Source organism: Oncorhynchus mykiss, chromosome 17 (genome assembly GCF_013265735.2).
Source record: "Oncorhynchus mykiss isolate Arlee chromosome 17, USDA_OmykA_1.1, whole genome shotgun sequence".
Taxonomy (NCBI): domain Eukaryota; kingdom Metazoa; phylum Chordata; class Actinopteri; order Salmoniformes; family Salmonidae; genus Oncorhynchus; species Oncorhynchus mykiss.
The window spans coordinates 49,587,323-49,604,662 of record NC_048581.1 but is presented as its reverse complement, the minus strand read 5'-3'; the positions used below and the strand labels follow the sequence as shown (position 1 = coordinate 49,604,662).

General features: G+C 43.4%; 1 protein-coding gene across 5 annotated transcripts in view; it reads right to left on the bottom strand.

The window, feature by feature from the left end:
* Nucleotides 1-10,162: 10,162 nt before the first annotated feature.
* cacna1da (calcium channel, voltage-dependent, L type, alpha 1D subunit, a) overlaps nt 10,163-17,340 on the bottom strand; it is a 115,585-nt gene continuing 108,407 nt past the window's right edge. For all 5 annotated transcript variants that reach the window (XM_036948171.1, XM_036948173.1, XM_036948175.1 and 2 more), the window contains 4 exons: nt 16,986-17,092; nt 14,804-14,958; nt 14,045-14,231; nt 10,163-13,814 (listed from right to left, as the gene is read on the bottom strand). In XM_036948171.1, the coding sequence (XP_036804066.1) occupies nt 13,509-13,814; nt 14,045-14,231; nt 14,804-14,958; nt 16,986-17,092 (755 nt within the window). In that variant the 3' untranslated portion in view covers nt 10,163-13,508. The remainder of the gene's footprint in view (nt 13,815-14,044; nt 14,232-14,803; nt 14,959-16,985; nt 17,093-17,340) is intronic.

Here is a 17,340-nt window from a genome sequence, read left to right as displayed (position 1 = left end):
CTTTCACGCGGGAGCGCGCGCGTGCATCACAGGGGGATTCGACGGGTTCATTCAAGGCAGTGCAGCGTGACGGATCGACACTCGCGCTTCGAGGAGGGACCACAGTACCGAGAACATTACCGCAGAAACTAAATGTATTCCTATGGCGCATACATTCTGAATAAGCATGAGAGTTCTCGGCCTAGATAGCATTTTCTTCCTACAGTCTTCCAGATGTGAATTTGACTCAAAATAGCTTTGACCTGATTTTTGCTTCCTGGAGTGTTTTAGACGTTACTTTGCTGTTTGAGGCAGATTGCACCGCCTGGGCTACCGCTCGTTGTCTTTCAAGTCGGTAGTGGATGAAACGATAGAACCATGCAATACGCACACCTTCCATTAAATCGACATGACTGATTAAGCGTTTATTAGGCTAATCAAAGATCGATGTGTATGTCAAGACATTGATAAAGTGGCCTAGTTGTATTCCGCTCGTACTTTGACCTAATGCGCAGGCTCCACATTTTAAGCGATTTTTCATGAAATTGTTTTCATGACAAGTTTTGATTACTTACAGATAACCTAAGAGACTCAGCATTAAGTGCATGTTTTAGGTGGGCTATAGCCACAATGCCATACACTGCAGTGCATAGGCCTATGTGAATTCCCATTACAAATTGTTTCAGTCAGCAAGACTAAATGCATATTAGAGTTAATGTTGGGAGTGGGCTAGCCCACAATATGGAAGATAGCCCATATTTTTCACTGGTCAATTACCAAACTGTCCTCTATGAGGATGTCCTCTTAGGCCACATTTTCCAACACTGCTTTTAAAACTAAATTTGTGCTCACAGTTATGTCATTGGCCACTTTGTGTATCAAACAGAACCCTCTCCTTTCTGAAGTACTCGAGAGGTCCTCTTTCTAAACGTGATAATGATGTCAAGGCGGATGGATTTCCCGCCACGCATGCAGCGTTTCGGCGCTAGGCCATTATTAGCTTGGTAATTACGTCGTACATCAAAGGAGCGAGGAGCCTCTGCCAGGCTGGGAACGTGCAGATAAGGCTCATGATGATGGACAATATCAACCGCTACGGCACGCGGTCACAGCCTCTCCTCTGTCGGGGCCGCAATCACATCGAGTGCGAGGAGAGTCGCTGCTTTTAATTAACTATCGACTTCAAATAAAAAGTTTACCCGCGTTCCGCGACACTTTATCCGAGTTGCACTCAAGACCGGCGCCACATAGGCCTATTCAGTGAGAGGGATTTTGTTCCAATAAACTCAACTATTGGCAACATATAGGATAGATATAGCCGGTTAAACTCGTATAAGAACACGGCATTGAATAGCTCTCTTTATTAATTCCCCCCTATATTATACTTCAATAATGTAGAGTACCGTAAGCCCATGTAGAAACAGCCTCGCCATTAATGAGCTGCCGCCATCAACGGAACTGTCCATGGGTCTGATTTCAGTGTAGTTGCTGGAGGCGCTGTCCCAGGTGCTGATTTTCGCGCAAGTCATTGCAAAGCGAGACATTTTATATGGCTCAGGAAGTGTCTCTACCACACAGCCAGTCGTGTCCAATTCTGAATAGTCTTGTACCCTATATGGATGCTTCCTAAATGGTACCATATTCCCTATATAGTGCACTGCTTTTGACCACAGCCCTATGGGTCCTGGTCAAAACTAGTGCACAATAGGGAATAGGGTACCCTATATCCCTATGTTTCTTTCTTTCTTGCAAACCAACTCTAACCATCCAGTCACAGTCAAATACCCTTTATTGAAGTGTAGTCTACTTTAAAGGTATCATATCTATCTTCTTACAATGAGGATTGTTCTGACAACCATAGCCACCGCAGATAAGGGTGCTAAGGGTGTTGAAGCACCCCCTGAAAAATGAAAATTAATCTCAACAAGCTCTCACAGTCTCACTGCAGAATTAGACGTTTATCCAAGTTCTCCTAAAGACACATTTCAAAGTGTTTTTGTTGCTCCTGCTGCTCTATATCATTCCATTTCTCCAAACGTCACATTTCGAAGTTAAGTTAAGGCATTGATTCCAAATGGTGAAGGTAAGAGTTAAGGTTGGGATAGGGTTCAAACTAATTCTGATCCAGAGTCATGGGATTCCGACCATCCGCCACCCAGTCCACAACACCCTAGCAAAACCCAAGCCTACTTGATGGTAATAGTGCTCACTGTTGCCCCTAGTGGACGATTTTGAAGTAGTTTCTCGACATGGATATACATCCAATTTCGACATCAATCTCGAACATTCTCCCTGCTTCATCTAAATTCAAATTAGAGTCCAAGGTTATCATAAGACAAAATAAAAAAAAGCGTAATAGATAAAACACACATTATCTTATGAAAAGTGTTACAGAAAGTAAATACACTGAATAGTAACACACACACAGCTCTGTTCTAGATAAGTAAGGAAGTTCAACTTTCACTGACCCCCGTGAGTGTGTGTGTCACGACTTCCGCCGAAGTCGGCCAATCTCCTTGTTCGGGTGGTGTTCGGCGGTCGACGTCACCGGCTTTCTAGTCACTACCGATCCATTTTTCTGTTTCGTTTTGTTTTGCCTGATTACACACACACACCTGTTTTACATTCCCTCATTACATTCCCTATTTAACCATCTGACATACATTCCTGTTCTGTCCGTGATTGTTTATGTCATTAGTGGTTGTGTTTGTGTTAGAGTTTTGTTGTATGTTCCATTTTTGGAATTTAGCTTTATTCTTTGAGTAAACTCAGTTGGATTACTCTATACCTGTCTCCTGCGCCTGACTCCGCTTTCACTCTGCACCCAATCGCTGACAGTGTGTGTGTGTGTGTGTGTGTGCGCGCGTGTGTGTTTCATTCATGAGTGCTTTGCCAATTAACACTGTTGTGACAGCAGGGCAGGGACAGCACAAAAGCGTAGGTGATCAGACATTTTCCAGATGGCCCCTATCTGGAGCATCACAAACTTTTTCATCAAGGGTGTCAGAGAAGGAAAGGGGATCAGGGGAAGAATACAATTCCCATCACATTGACTGGAGTCATGTAATGCACGCATTCCTGTGAGGGTACTTGCAGTTCCTGAGAGCCAACTTGTTCTACAATCAGTAGCAGAGCGGGATAAAGGATCTCCGACTGAGGGAATTACTCTTTGCTAAATCCGGATCTGTGGGATATTACACCGCACGACTTAGAACACCTAATATCCGATAGAGACGCCACTCTCCGTGTCTCAGTCTGTAAATTGATGTAGTTCTGTCCTTGAGCTGTTATTTTCCATTTTTGTTCTGTATTATGTCATGTTTCATGTTTTGTGTGGACCCCCAGGAAGAGTAGCTGGTACTTTTGCAACAGCTAATGGGGACCCTAATAAAATACAAAATACCCTTAGATTGAGTGGTGTGGGATTCTATAAACAATAAGAGAGTGTATGAGACCTGTGGAGAAGTGGGGCTGTTACATTATCACCACTAAGAGATTGTACCAGCCTGGAAAAGGTGTTGGAGAGTGTGTGTTCTTGGTCATTCCGTAGCCTACCCATGATGCAGCTCCCAGCCTCTCTCCCCCCGAGGGCGAGGAGCTCCTGCATCGCGCTGGCTTCAACCTTCCCTCTGTCGTCATAGTGATGTTCACCATAGTGACCATCGTGTTGAACTCCACGGTGATTGTATTGTTGCTGATTAACAAGCAGCTGAGGCAGCCTCTGAACTATGCCCTGGTCAACATGGCTGTAGCTGACCTGGGGACAGTGCTGACCGGCGGGATTCTGTCTGTGGTCAACAACGCTCTGGGGTACTTCTCCCTTGGACGGAACCGACTGCGTCATGGAGGGATTCTCTGTGGCTCTGTTTGGTGAGTGGCTCTCAGAACCGTCTGGGACATAGAAGTAGAATAAGTAGAACAGACATAGAAACATACACCATGGAAATTTGACTGGTATACTCATCGACATGGAAGACAATAATTCCTTTTTTACAAACATGGCCTTTCTGTAAAGTAAAACCGTATATCACGAACGTCGTCTTGAAAATTACCGGACCAAGGTGCAGCGAGGTGAGCGTACATTTCTTTTATTGGTAAATGTCGCCAACAAAACAAAGAACAAGGAAACGACCGTGAAGCTTACTTAGGCTATAATGCCCCTAACAAAGACAAATACACACAAATACAAAAAGGAAAAAAGGCTGCCTAAGTATGATTCCCAATCAGAGACAATGATAGACAGCTGTCCCTGATTGAGAACCATACCCTGCCAAAACGTATAAACAAAGAACATAGAGTTTCCCACCCGAGTCACACCCTGACCAAACAAACATAGAAAATAAAAGGATCTCTACGGTCAGGGTGTGACACCGTATGACTGTATTTAAAATGTTCACCTTTTAAACATTCACATTTTGTCATGTGAGACCATGTTGATTTTGTTCATTTTAATTCGTTTCTTATAGCCATCTAGTTGAAACATTATTTTTAATCAATTAATAATTTAAATACTAAAAACAATTCTCAATGAATTAATTAAAACAAGTTCTCCCTTGATTCATGTTAATCAATCAATGCAATCATATCCAGGCAACAACATTTTGAAGTTACACTAATACACTGTTCCTTCTGATAATCTGATTTGCATAGAGATGATGTTTGTGGTGTGCAAGCAACTGGGACCTACAATATCTCCTTTCAGACCAGGAAGAGGTGATACGAATTATGGACACCCCTACCCAAAAATGATGATGTATGTTGCGCAGCTAGAGTTGAGTGGGGGACGGACGTATTCAGTTGAGTCAGTTCAGTCAGTCGTCTTAATGAGCCACTGCTTTTATACCTCAGTGAGCTAGTTTATGCTTGTGGCTTGAAACTTGGTGTCCACATCACCAACAAACTATCATGGTCCAAACACACCAAGAAAATTGTGAAGAGGGCACGACAACACCTTTTTCCACTCAGGAGACTGATAGAATTTGGCATGGGTCCGCAGATCCTCAAAAAGTTCTACAGCTGCACCTCGAGAGCATCCTGACTGAAGGCATCACCTCCTGGTATGGCAACTGCTCGGCATCCGACCGTAAAGCACTACAGAGGATAGTGCATACGGCACAGTACGTCACTTGTGCCAAGCTTCCTGCCATCCAGGAGCTACAGTATATACTACGCGTTGTCAGAGGAAGGCCAAAAAAATGGTCAAAGACTCCAGTCAACCAGTCATAGACTGTTCTCTCTGCTACAGCACGGGAAGCAGTACCAGAGCGCCAAGTTTAAAAGTGAATGTTCGGTATTATTGTCACGACTTCTACCGAAGTCGGTTCCTCTACTTGTTCGGGCGGTGTTCAGCGGTCAACGTCACCGGTCTTCTAGCCATCGCGGATCCACCTTTAATTTTCCATTTGTTTCGTCTTGTTTTCCCACATACCTGGTTTTCATTCCCTCATTACGTGTCTGGTATTTAACCCTCTGTTCCCCCATGTCTGTGTGTGAAATTGTTTGTTGTAAGTGCTTGTGTACTATTGACTGGTTCCCGACGTTTCTGTTTGTACCCGTATTTTGTTATTTCTGGATGCCATTGGTTTTACTATTAAACTGTTCCGGTTAATACCCAGTTCTGCTCTCCTGCTTCTGACTTCCCTGCAGCCAGTCACGCACCCCTTTAATTATATATTATTAAGTGAACAATTAATGAAATGGCCATCTGGACAATTTGCATTGACACCTCTCCCCCCTTTTTTTTTTACACTGCTGCTACTCGCTGTTTATTGTCTATGCACTTGTATAAATTACCTCGACTAACCTGTAACCCAACATTGACTCTGTACCGGTACTCCTTGTATATAGCCTCATTATTGTTATTTTATTGTGTTACTTTTTATTTATATATATTTTTTACTTTAGTTTATTTAGTAAATATTTTCTTAACTCTATTTTCTTAAAACTGCATTGTTGGTTGAGGGCTTGTAAGCATTTCACGGTAAGGTTGTATTCGGTGCATATGACAAATACAATTGGATTTGATTTGAACATAAGGGAGGAAACAGCGCAAAAGCCGCTCTAGCTGCGACGTGAATAGGCTTTCATCAAATGCTTGCAGTCAAACAGCTAATAATACTGTGCGTTTCTGGTTATTTTCCAGTACGAATTGAATCGTACCGAGACCCCCATTTTTTAGCAAACTATTATGCGTTGTTTAGTGCGCTCCCGAGTGTAGATACGGTATTCACAACAGTCCAAACAAACCAAACTAAGGGAGTAAACTCACCACAGTTTGGGAAAACCACTACCAAACTATTCGGTGTGAAAGCCCCTTAAATGCACTCAAAGCTCATGTACACCTCGAGACAGGTAGGTCCACTCAATGTACCGTCTATATTTCCGGCCCTGGAGGTGTGTCTGCCCAGACAGCATCTGTACCAGTAGCCTATAGGAAGCTCTGGGGACAGGTTGTCTGGACATGGATGGCAATAAATTGGCAGAGGCAAACAAATGAACATCTTTAGCGGACAACAGATATTGAGGGCTTGAACAGAAAAAGCTTTTTGCTTGCGATTTCGTTCATACTGGTGAATCGTCGTATGAGTTGTGTGGTTGCAATGTCAACAGTCCCTTGTCTCTGGTATATTTTAGCATGCATCAATCAAGATTAAGTTAAAGTTGTGTGCAGCGCAATGGACATAGGCTCTAGCCTAATGCACAATGTCCCATGAAAGACTGTCTGGTTTGGCAATACTCTGTTATGCCCGCAACCTGGACCTACAGGCCTCGGTAAAACAGTTGCTCACAAAAACCCAAGGCGACGCAGTTGCAACTGCCTAATTAATGTATCTACTATAGGGCTCGATGTAAAAGAAAAAAGAGAGAGACAAACACAGACACATATAGAATAAAGTCTAAGAGAAAGCCAGGCAGAGAGAGAAGCAGCAAGGAGGACTTCAGGAGACCAGGGAAGTCTCTCAAATTGAATTTCATTTACCTTGAATATTGCAGCCCATTTTGTAGGCTATTAGGCAGAAAAAAAAACGCTGAGTTCAACAAGTGGCTGAATTGATCCTCAAGCCGACTACTTTTTCCCTCATTGTTAGGCTATTTGATGTGTAATTTGTATATACAGTTGATAAATATCAGCTAAATACAGTATAGATATTAGGCTACAATGCATAATAAAACATTGCCTAGTAGGCTATTTATTTTAAGGTGGAATGACTGCATTATTTGGCATTAATAATAGACTGGTTTAATGCACAACATCTTTCCATCCAAGCTGGGAGAGAGCGCGAGGACGCTCATGTAAATGAAAGGTTGCAAGATCGAATCCCTGGGCGGCAGGTAGCCTAGTGGTTAGAGCGTTGAACTAGTAAGGGAAAGGTTGCAAGATGGAATCCCTGAGCTGACAAGGTAAAAATCAGTCGTTCTGCTCCTGAACAAGGCAGTTAACCCACTAGGCCGTCATTGAAAATAAGAATTTGTTCTTTACTAACTTGCCTAGTTAAATATAGGTTTAAAAAAAATACCGTTCAGGTAGGGCGGGCTATACAAGACAGTTGTACAGTATAGGCTACTCTAAAACATCTATTGGCGGCCATCTATTCTACGACATGCAAAGTTTTACATTATTGTCGCCAGCCAGCAGTCTAAATGGCACCACTGCTTTGTGAGGCTGAGAAAATGCCGACCAAATAGGCCTACCAATACATAGATAGAATATTCATTTAGACACTAATCTGTCGAACGACCAACGCAATACTCCTTACCACAAACTAGACACTCGTAGGCACATTCCACAGGCTCCATCTAGTGGAGATCAATGATAATTCAATTTCCCTGTCTTTATTGGCTTCTTAAGTCATGCTGATTTTTGATTTATTTTTCTATTTCACCTTTATTTAGCCAGGTAGGCCAGTTGAGAAAAAGTTCTCATTTACAACTGTGACCTGGCCAAGATAAAGCAAAGCAGTGTGACACAAACAACAACAAAGAGTTACACATGGAATAAACAAATGTACAGTCAATAACACAAGAGAAAATCTATATACAGTGTGCGCAAATTAAGTAGGGAAGTAAGGCAATAAATAGGCCAATAGTTGCGAAGTAACTACAATTTAGCAATTAACACTGGAGTGATAGATGTGCAGATGAGGATGTGCAAGTAGAAATACTGGTGTGCAAAAGAGAATAAAAAAACAAAAAAACAAATATGGGGATGAGGTAGGTAGTTGGTTGGGTGGGCTATTTACAGATGGGCTGTACAGCTGCAGCGATGGGTAAGCTGCTCTGACAGCCAATGCTTGAAGTTAGTGAGGGAGATATGTCTCCAACTTCAGTGATATTTGCAATTCGTTCCAGTCATTGGCAGCAGAGAACTGGAAGGAAAGGCAGCCAAAGAGGTGTTGGCTTTGGGGATGACAAGTGAAATATACCTTATGGAGCACGTGCTACGGGTGGGTGCTGCTATTGAGACCATTGAGCTGAGATAAGGCCAGAGCTCTACCTAGCAAAGACTTATAGATGACCTGGAGCCAGTGGGTTTGGCGACAAATATGTAGTGAGGACCAGCCAACCAGAGCATACAGGTCGCAATGGTGGGTAGTATATGGGGCATTGGTGACAAAACGGATGGCACTGTGATAGACTGGATCCAATTTGCTGAGTAGAGTGTTGGAGGCTATTTGTAAATGACATCACCGGAGTCAAGGATCGGCAGGATAGTCAGTTTTATGAGGGTATGTTTGGCAGAATGCGTGAAGGAGGCTTTGTTGCGAAATAGGAAGCCGATTCTAAATGTAACTTTGGATTGGAGATGCTTAATATGAGTCTGGAAGGAGAGTTTACAGTCTTGCCAGACACATAGGTATTTATAGTTGTCCACATATTCTAAGTCAGAACCGTCCAGAGTAGTGACGCTAGGCGGGCGGGCGCGGGCAGCAATCGTTTGAAGAGCATGCATTTAGTTTTACTAGCATTTAAGAGCAGTTGGAGGCCACGGAAGGAGTGTTGAACGGCATTGAAGCTCGTTTGGAGGTTTGTTATTAACACAGTGTCCAAAGAAGAGACAGATGTATACAGAATGGTGGCATCTGCGTAGAGGTGGATCAAAGAATCACCCGCAGCAAGAGTGACATCATTGATATATACAGAGAAGAGTCGGCCTGAGAATTGAACCCTGTGGCACCCCAATAGATACTGCCAGAGGTCCGGACAACAGGCCCTCCGATTTGACACGCTGAACTCTAGGTGAGAAGTAGTTAGTTAACCAGGCGAGTCAGTCATTAGATAATCCAAGGCTGTTGAGTCTGCCGATCGATAAGAATACGGTGATTGACAATAGTCGAAAGCCTTGGCCAGGTCGATGAAGACGGCTGCACAGTACTGTTTTTTTATCGATGGTAGTTATATCGTTTAGGACCTTGAGCGTGGCTGAGGTGCACCCGTGACCAGCTCGGAAACCGGATTGCATAGCGGAGAAGGTACGGTGGGAAGAAGGCTGATTTCCTCTGATAGCACAAGTGAGGGCAGTGGCTCACTGCTACCTCGTCTCATTCATATTTCCCCCACTGAATAGCTGCTGTTCAACATGCACAATTGTGTTATAAACATTGAATAAATGTTGAAGCCATTTGATACACAACTAAATGCATGACAGTAACAGTCGGGATGACGGTGTTGTGTCTTGTCTAGTTTTGGAGATACACCTGCTCTGGGCCTTCTGATGGTGGGTCAGCGATGCAGGCCACCAAAGGCACCATCAACAACAGTCTCCCCCAGCTGAACACATACAGACATACAGATACATCCAACCATTGATTGCACCAGCAGCACCAATAGTGTCACTTATATGTTCTCAGACCTTAAAAAAAAGAAGAAACACACCTCATTTGTAAAACGTAATCATACCTTAATAAGGTGATTTATATGACCGTCGTACCTTATCATAACCAAACAAATATAGAGTTTGATTTTAATACTACATTCAGAATGGGGTGTGACAGACAGAATTGCCTGCATTCTATTCAAATTGACCACAACCCTGGTATTTTGTCTATAGTAGGTTGCAGAATGTATGTCAACTGTAGAATGCATTGTTACATTGTTGTCATGGTAAATGTAAAAGACTATGAAAATGGTACAGAATACATTAAAATGTACGATTTCTCAAACAAAGCAGCGATAAAGGACAGCGCAGAATTTCAGTGTAAGTTTATTCAGTAATAATCATTAGAAAATAAAATATTATCGATTCAAATGATTTCAAGGCCAAAATAAAATGGGAAAATACAAAAAAAAAAATGTGTTAATACAAAACCTAGAATGTCAAAATAACGCATTTGCTACTAAGATAAATCATGTTTACTGAATAAAAACATTACAGAGCAAATTTTGGGGGGACTTTCAAGTAGAGAACATTGCCACGGGTCTTTCCATACATTTGTTTTATTACATATTTAATAACAGTAATAGTAGTAATAGTAATCCTAATAATTATAATGATAGAAGGAAAACGATGCAACAAGTCTTTCTCTGTAAACTGGTATATTACCACAGGTATATGACCATTTTTAACCCACAAACAGAGGAACAGTGCACCTTGAAAATGTTATATTTCATTGGTTCTTTCATATTTCTGTCCCAGCAATGTCAGGTGAGGTGTAAATGACAAATATAGATTTCACTAAACCATACACACAGTCACAAAAAAGTACAAAATTGTCTCACCTTAATACACAAACATTTGTATAGAAAAATGAGAAACATTGGTACTATACAGTTACTTGTGCAAAGACAAACAGCTATGTGCTAATATTTAAATACCATTGGTATAGAACCAACTCATTTTCTCTTTTCTTTTTTCAGGAATCCCTGACATGAGGTAAAAGTAAATTGGTTTTATCTTTTGCTTAACACAAGTGTTTACAAAACAATGCATATTTTCAGTTCAGTAATTGCTACGAATAGTACAATGTGCCTGGAATTCGCATTGGTCCTTTCACAAGATAGTTATCAACAAAAAGACCAGAACACTTTTTTTTTTTTTTTTAACTCACAAACGATTCAAAGAGCCCTTTCAATGTGCACGCAAAGTGGAAAACCTACATTTTCACGACAGTATTCGGTTGACTGAGAACGCATTGCGAACTCGTGAACTACAAATCAAACCCTCATGAACTACAGATCACACGTCTCCTCACCTACCCATCGTCTGAGCTTATTCAAAATCTCCAGGGCAGCGCCTGGGGAAAAAAAGCTTGATCCTTTGTCGTCTATATTTTTGTCTGTTTGCGTAAAGTCATTTTGTGGTCCATCAATTTTCAACTTTCGTCAAGATCCACAAGAGTGGAGTTTTCTGGTAAAAACGAGCCGCACTACAAACGCTCCCTTCTCATTGGAAGGAGAAGCTCACTGTGGGAAAGAGACTGGTTGGTTGAGAGGGAGGCTGATATGTTTTCCCCAGACGGTGCTGGACCACCACGTGGTATAGCGTATGCAGAGAGAAGCCGGAGAGACGCGGAGAAGAGTGGGGTTTAGTATTGCTTAGCCTCTCTCTCAGCTTAAACCCAATAAGACACGACAACACAACAGAAAAAAAGAGAACAATGGCAGAGACTGTGGACCCACCTAGACCATGATGCCTCATTAAGGTCTCATCTGTCCTATGAACACCCCTGATGAATTACGTGCCTCACCAGTCAGCTACCATGCCAATCCGGTCTATCCTGGCTCACACAGGCTCAGTCTGTCACAAGCCTCACACAGCAACAACATGAAGGCCAAGTGATTAGGATGATTCCATTTGAAAGGGTTCGGTGGAATTAACTGGCATGAATCATATATTGAGGAAGAATCCCAACACAAGCATTGAGAACGACAGAGATCCCCGCTCATCTCACTTCTTCGACCATATCGTTTTCTTTCAGCAGCAGAAGGCATTTCAGTTGGGATAGATGAGATGAATGAAATTGTGGAATGAATCTCAAAATGGGCGAAGCAGCGTTGTCAATGCACTAAAGCATTTGACCTTCCCGTGCTGTGCACCTGCCCTGCACAACATATGCAAACACAAATGTTTATCATCACATCTTTATTAAGGTGGAGTAGCCTCCTTGAAGCCTAGCTAACTTCAAGTCCAACAAAGATGCCCTTAGTAAAAAGGGGGACTTAACGTTGTGGTACTGGTGTGGTTGGAGGGGCGCACAAAGTGTTTCTTACCCTCGCTCATAAAACAAGTTAAAAAAAACACAATCAAAACATTTGCATATCTTGTGCAGCTGTGTTGTTACACCAAGAACCAAACGCTTTCACAGACAAGCCAAGGATGCATATGAGCAACAACAAAAGAAAAAGACCAATTCATCTCAGAATATTGTACCTGATAAAATAATAACGCCAGCGAACGTCTTTCCTGGTAGCATAATAGGACTCATTACGGCGTGTATTGCTGACCTTTTGAAATGGTACATCATTACAAAATATAGAACATCTCTTTACAAAGTTTTTTTGTTTTGTTTGTTAATATAATACAATTCATTTACAGTGTATCTACTATGAAATATTAATTCTCAGGCTATTCTAAGACTAAAAACAACCTGCCTGCTAGTGCATTTATCCCAAATGCTAGTAGTCACCTCAGAAGTGTATATTTAAGCAATAAGGCACGAGGGGGTGTGGTATATGTCCAATAATACAATTACTATATTGGCCATATACCACAAACCCCTGAGGTGCCTTATTGCTATTATAAACTGGTTACCAACGTAATTAGAGCAGCAAAAATACATGTTTCGTCGTACCTGTGGCATACGGTCTGATATACCAATGCTGTCAGCCAATCAGCATTACCACTCAGTGAATAATTCTGGTTTGATGATGCTATAAATGTGACTGATATCTCCTGCATACTTAAACTGGTTAATCTTAAACTAAAACAGCTAGGGGGAGGGGGGTTAGGTGGGGGAGATATGCCTTTCTATGCTTGCATTGAAAACTTGCATGATATGCCAAAACCTTAATAAAGTGACAGAGGAGAATGACATCTTTCATCTGATTGTCAACACCCTTAATGACCCGGCCCGGTACCTCACGCCCTCTGCCAATAGGTCCACCTCCTCCGCTGACACTCCATGTTCTCATCTGCGACTGGCTCGTTGATGAGCCTGTGTCACTTCCAGACTGTAACCTATGACCTACGGGCATGGTCCACCATGTGCCAGTAGGGCCGGTCTGGGAGGGCGGAACTAGCATAGTTTCCTGGCACCAGGATTGGTTGGTTCCTGGCCCTGTGATTGACAGACGTTGACGTGAATGCCCTGGCTGGCAGAGGGCGAGTTACAGGATAAGTGGGCGGCGCCAGTGTGTCTCTCTCTCTCTCTCCTCATAGGTACCTTTCTCTTCCATGTAAAAGGCACTTCTTTTGGTCATAAGCCAATAGATGCATTTCTCATTGGGTTTTCCACTGTCGGTGCTGTAGTCTATATTAAGTAGAGTACATACAGCTAGCAGTTCACTTCTAGTCGTTTATTCTCCAGCCGATGCTATAAAGTGGTGATGCAGATCATCTCGTCTGCCAGGTCCTCCTCGTACACCACTCTAAGCTCCACCTCCGGCTCCTCATCACTATAACTGGCCGTGGCGTCTTGGAGGTCGTAGTCCCGCTCGCTCATGACGGGGTACACGTGGACCCCGTTAACCGCCGGCGCCACGCCAGCGCTCAGCAGGTGGCTGGCCGCGCTCTCCATCTCGTCGATGGTCATCTCGCACGCGTCCGCTATCTCGTGCTTGGTGGCGGCCACAAACTTTGGATCCATGGCGTATCTCCCGAGACCCTCTGATATCAACACCTGCCCGGCAACAGGAGAAAATAGACCACATTGTGTTTATTATTAAAGTTACTGTTAGTAGCGATAAAAGGCCTGTTTGTGTATCTGAAACGTAATGAGTTTGAGTGTTCAAACCATCCACACCTGGCTAGATGTAATATACTGTACTCACTAACGTGGTAGCCTACTAACGACTTCCATATATCATCTCAGAGCACAACCCACCCTCCTCTACCCCGCCCTGGACTCACCGCCTCCACCAAGCTGGTGGCGCTCTTCTGATTGCGCTGCTGGTGGTACTCCGGGGCCACCTGGAGGTGGACGGGGGAATAGATCCCCTGGGAGTACTCTGGGTCATCTGTGTACCAAGAGCTCTTCCTCAGAGGCACCTGGCTGCTGATGGCACTCTCCCCGAAGAGAAGAGGAGATTCAGACACTCTTGGAGGAAAACAGAGGGCCAATGATAAGGAGGAGGAAGCAGGGGACAGTGTGACTCAGTGTCAAACTCAATGTTCAAAATCAGAGTGCTAGACAACATCCTAGTGACAAAATAATAACAGTGAGACATGCAGTGTGGCTCCTGCAACCCCCTCCATACGCAAGACTGAATCATTACCCATCAAACCTTACTCTTCCTCCAAGAGCCAGACGAAGAGCTCTCCGAAAATAAACCACACGTTACACTATACACACACACTATACATTTCTATATGTTACACTATACATTTCTATATGTCACACTATACATTTCTATATGTTACACAATACATTTCTATGTCACACTATACATTTCTATATGTCACACTATACACTTATATATGTCACACTATACACTTCTATATGGTCACACTATACACTTCTATATGGTCACACTATACACTTCTATATGTCACACTATACATTTCTATATGTCACACTATACACTTCTGTAATTTACTAAAACAGAAATGTGTGGCAGCATGTATCCTTCATCGGGGTTGTACAGACAGAACAGCAGAGTTTTTGTATACCTGCGTCCGGGGTGATCCACCCGGATGAGGGGCGTGTAGTAGGGAGACTGCTCCTTACTGGACGGAGTGGCGGGGGGAGTGGTCCAGGAGCGGGTGGAGCGGGAGGGGGAGAGATGGTGGGCTCTGCTGGAGTCCAGCCCTGCTACAGCCATCACCTGTAGAGGGAGGTCAGGAACACACACTGGTCTAACAACACACACTGGTCTAACAACACAAACGGGTCTAACAACACACAAACTGGTCTAACAACACACACACTGGTCTAACAACACACACACTGGTATAACAACACACACACTGGTATAACACACACACACTGGTCTAACACCACACACACTGGTCTAACAACACACACAATGGTCTAACAACACACACAATGGTCTAACAACACACACACTGATCTAACAACACATACACTGGTCTAACAACACACACTGGTCTAACAACACAAACGGGTCTAACAACACACACACTGGTATAACACACACACACTGGTCTAACACCACACACACTGGTCTAACAACACACACACTGGTATAACAACACACACACTGGTATAACAACACACACAGGTATAACAACACACACTGGTCTAACAAACAACACACAAACACTGGTCTAACACAACACACTGGTCTAACAACACACACACTGGTCTAACAACACACACTGGTCTAACAACACACACACTGGTCTAACAACACACACACTGGTCTAAATACACACACACTGGTCTAACAACACACACACACTGGTCTAACAACACACACACACTGGTCTAACAACACACACACTGGTCTAAATACACACACACTGGTCTAACAACACACACACACTGGTCTAACAACACAAACTGGTCTAACAACACACACACTGGTCTAACACACACACACTTGTCTAACACAACACACTGGTCTAACACAACACACTGGTCTAACACAACACACTGGTCTAACAACACACACACTGGTCTAACAACACACACTGGTCTAACAACACACACACTGGTCTAACAACACACACACTGGTCTAACACACACACACACACTGGTATAACACACACACACACTGGTCTAACACACACACACACACACTGGTCTAACACACACACACTTGTCTAACACACACACACTTGTCTAACACACACACACACTGGTCTAACACACACACTTGTCTAAAACACACACACACACTGGTCTAACACACCCACACTGGTCTAACACACACACACACACACACACACACACACACACACACACACACACACACACACACACACACACACACACACACACACACACACACACACTGGTCTAACACACACACACACACACACACTGGTCACAACACACACTGGTCTAACACACACACACACACACACACTGGTCTAACAACACACACACTGGTCTAACACACACACACACACACACTGGTCTAACACACACACACTGGTCTCACAAACACACACACACTGGTCTAACACACAAACACTGGTCACAACACACACTGGTCTAACACACACACACACTGGTCTAACACACACACACACTGGTCTCACAAACACACACTGGTCTAACAACACACACACACACATACTGGTCTAACAACACACACTGGTCTAATACACACTGGTCTAACACACACACACTGGTCTAACAACACACACACTGGTCTAACAACACACAAACTGGTCTAACAACACACACTGGTCTAACAACACACACACTGGTCTAACAACACACACACTGGTCTAACAACACACAAACTGGTCTAACAACACACACTGGTCTAACAACACACACACTGGTCTAACAACACACACACTGGTCTAACACACACACACACACACACACACACACACTGGTCTAACAAACACACACTGGTCTAACAAACACACACTGGTCTAACACACACACACACACACACTGGTCTAACACACTGGTCTAAAAGCACTGGTAGAGCACTGCACTGGTAAATCCATTCATGCAACATAGAGCACTGGTAGTGTGTGTGCTATATGGTGCTGCAGATGCAGAGCTGTGGATTGGTGTGTGTGTTACCTGCTGGTGCATCTCATGCAGTGGTAGAGCAGTGTGTGTGTGTGTGTGTGTATGTGTGTGTGTGTGTTATCTGGTGCTGCATTAGGTGCAGTGGTAGATCAGTGTGTGTATGTGTGTGTTACCTGGTGCTGCATTAGGTGCAGTGGTAGAGCAGTGCGTTGGTGTGGCAGCTCGTCCTGACTGCCTTGCCTTCTTAGACACTCAAAGTTGAAGGAGGGCCTCCTGTGACCTGGACGAGTGACGGGCGGACAGGACAGGAGGGTGAAACTAAACTACTCATGCAGGAAACAACGACTACATGCAACTGAAGGGCATCAACACACATTCAGAAACAAAACACTGTCATGCTCTTTAAAATCTGAGAAAACCAAGTCAGTGACAAGTCAGTTTAAAAAAACTGTGTGTGACTAGCTGTCGAAGATTAGCTTCTATCTGACCTTAGTAACAGTTTATTTGTAGACAAGCTTCAGAAGCATG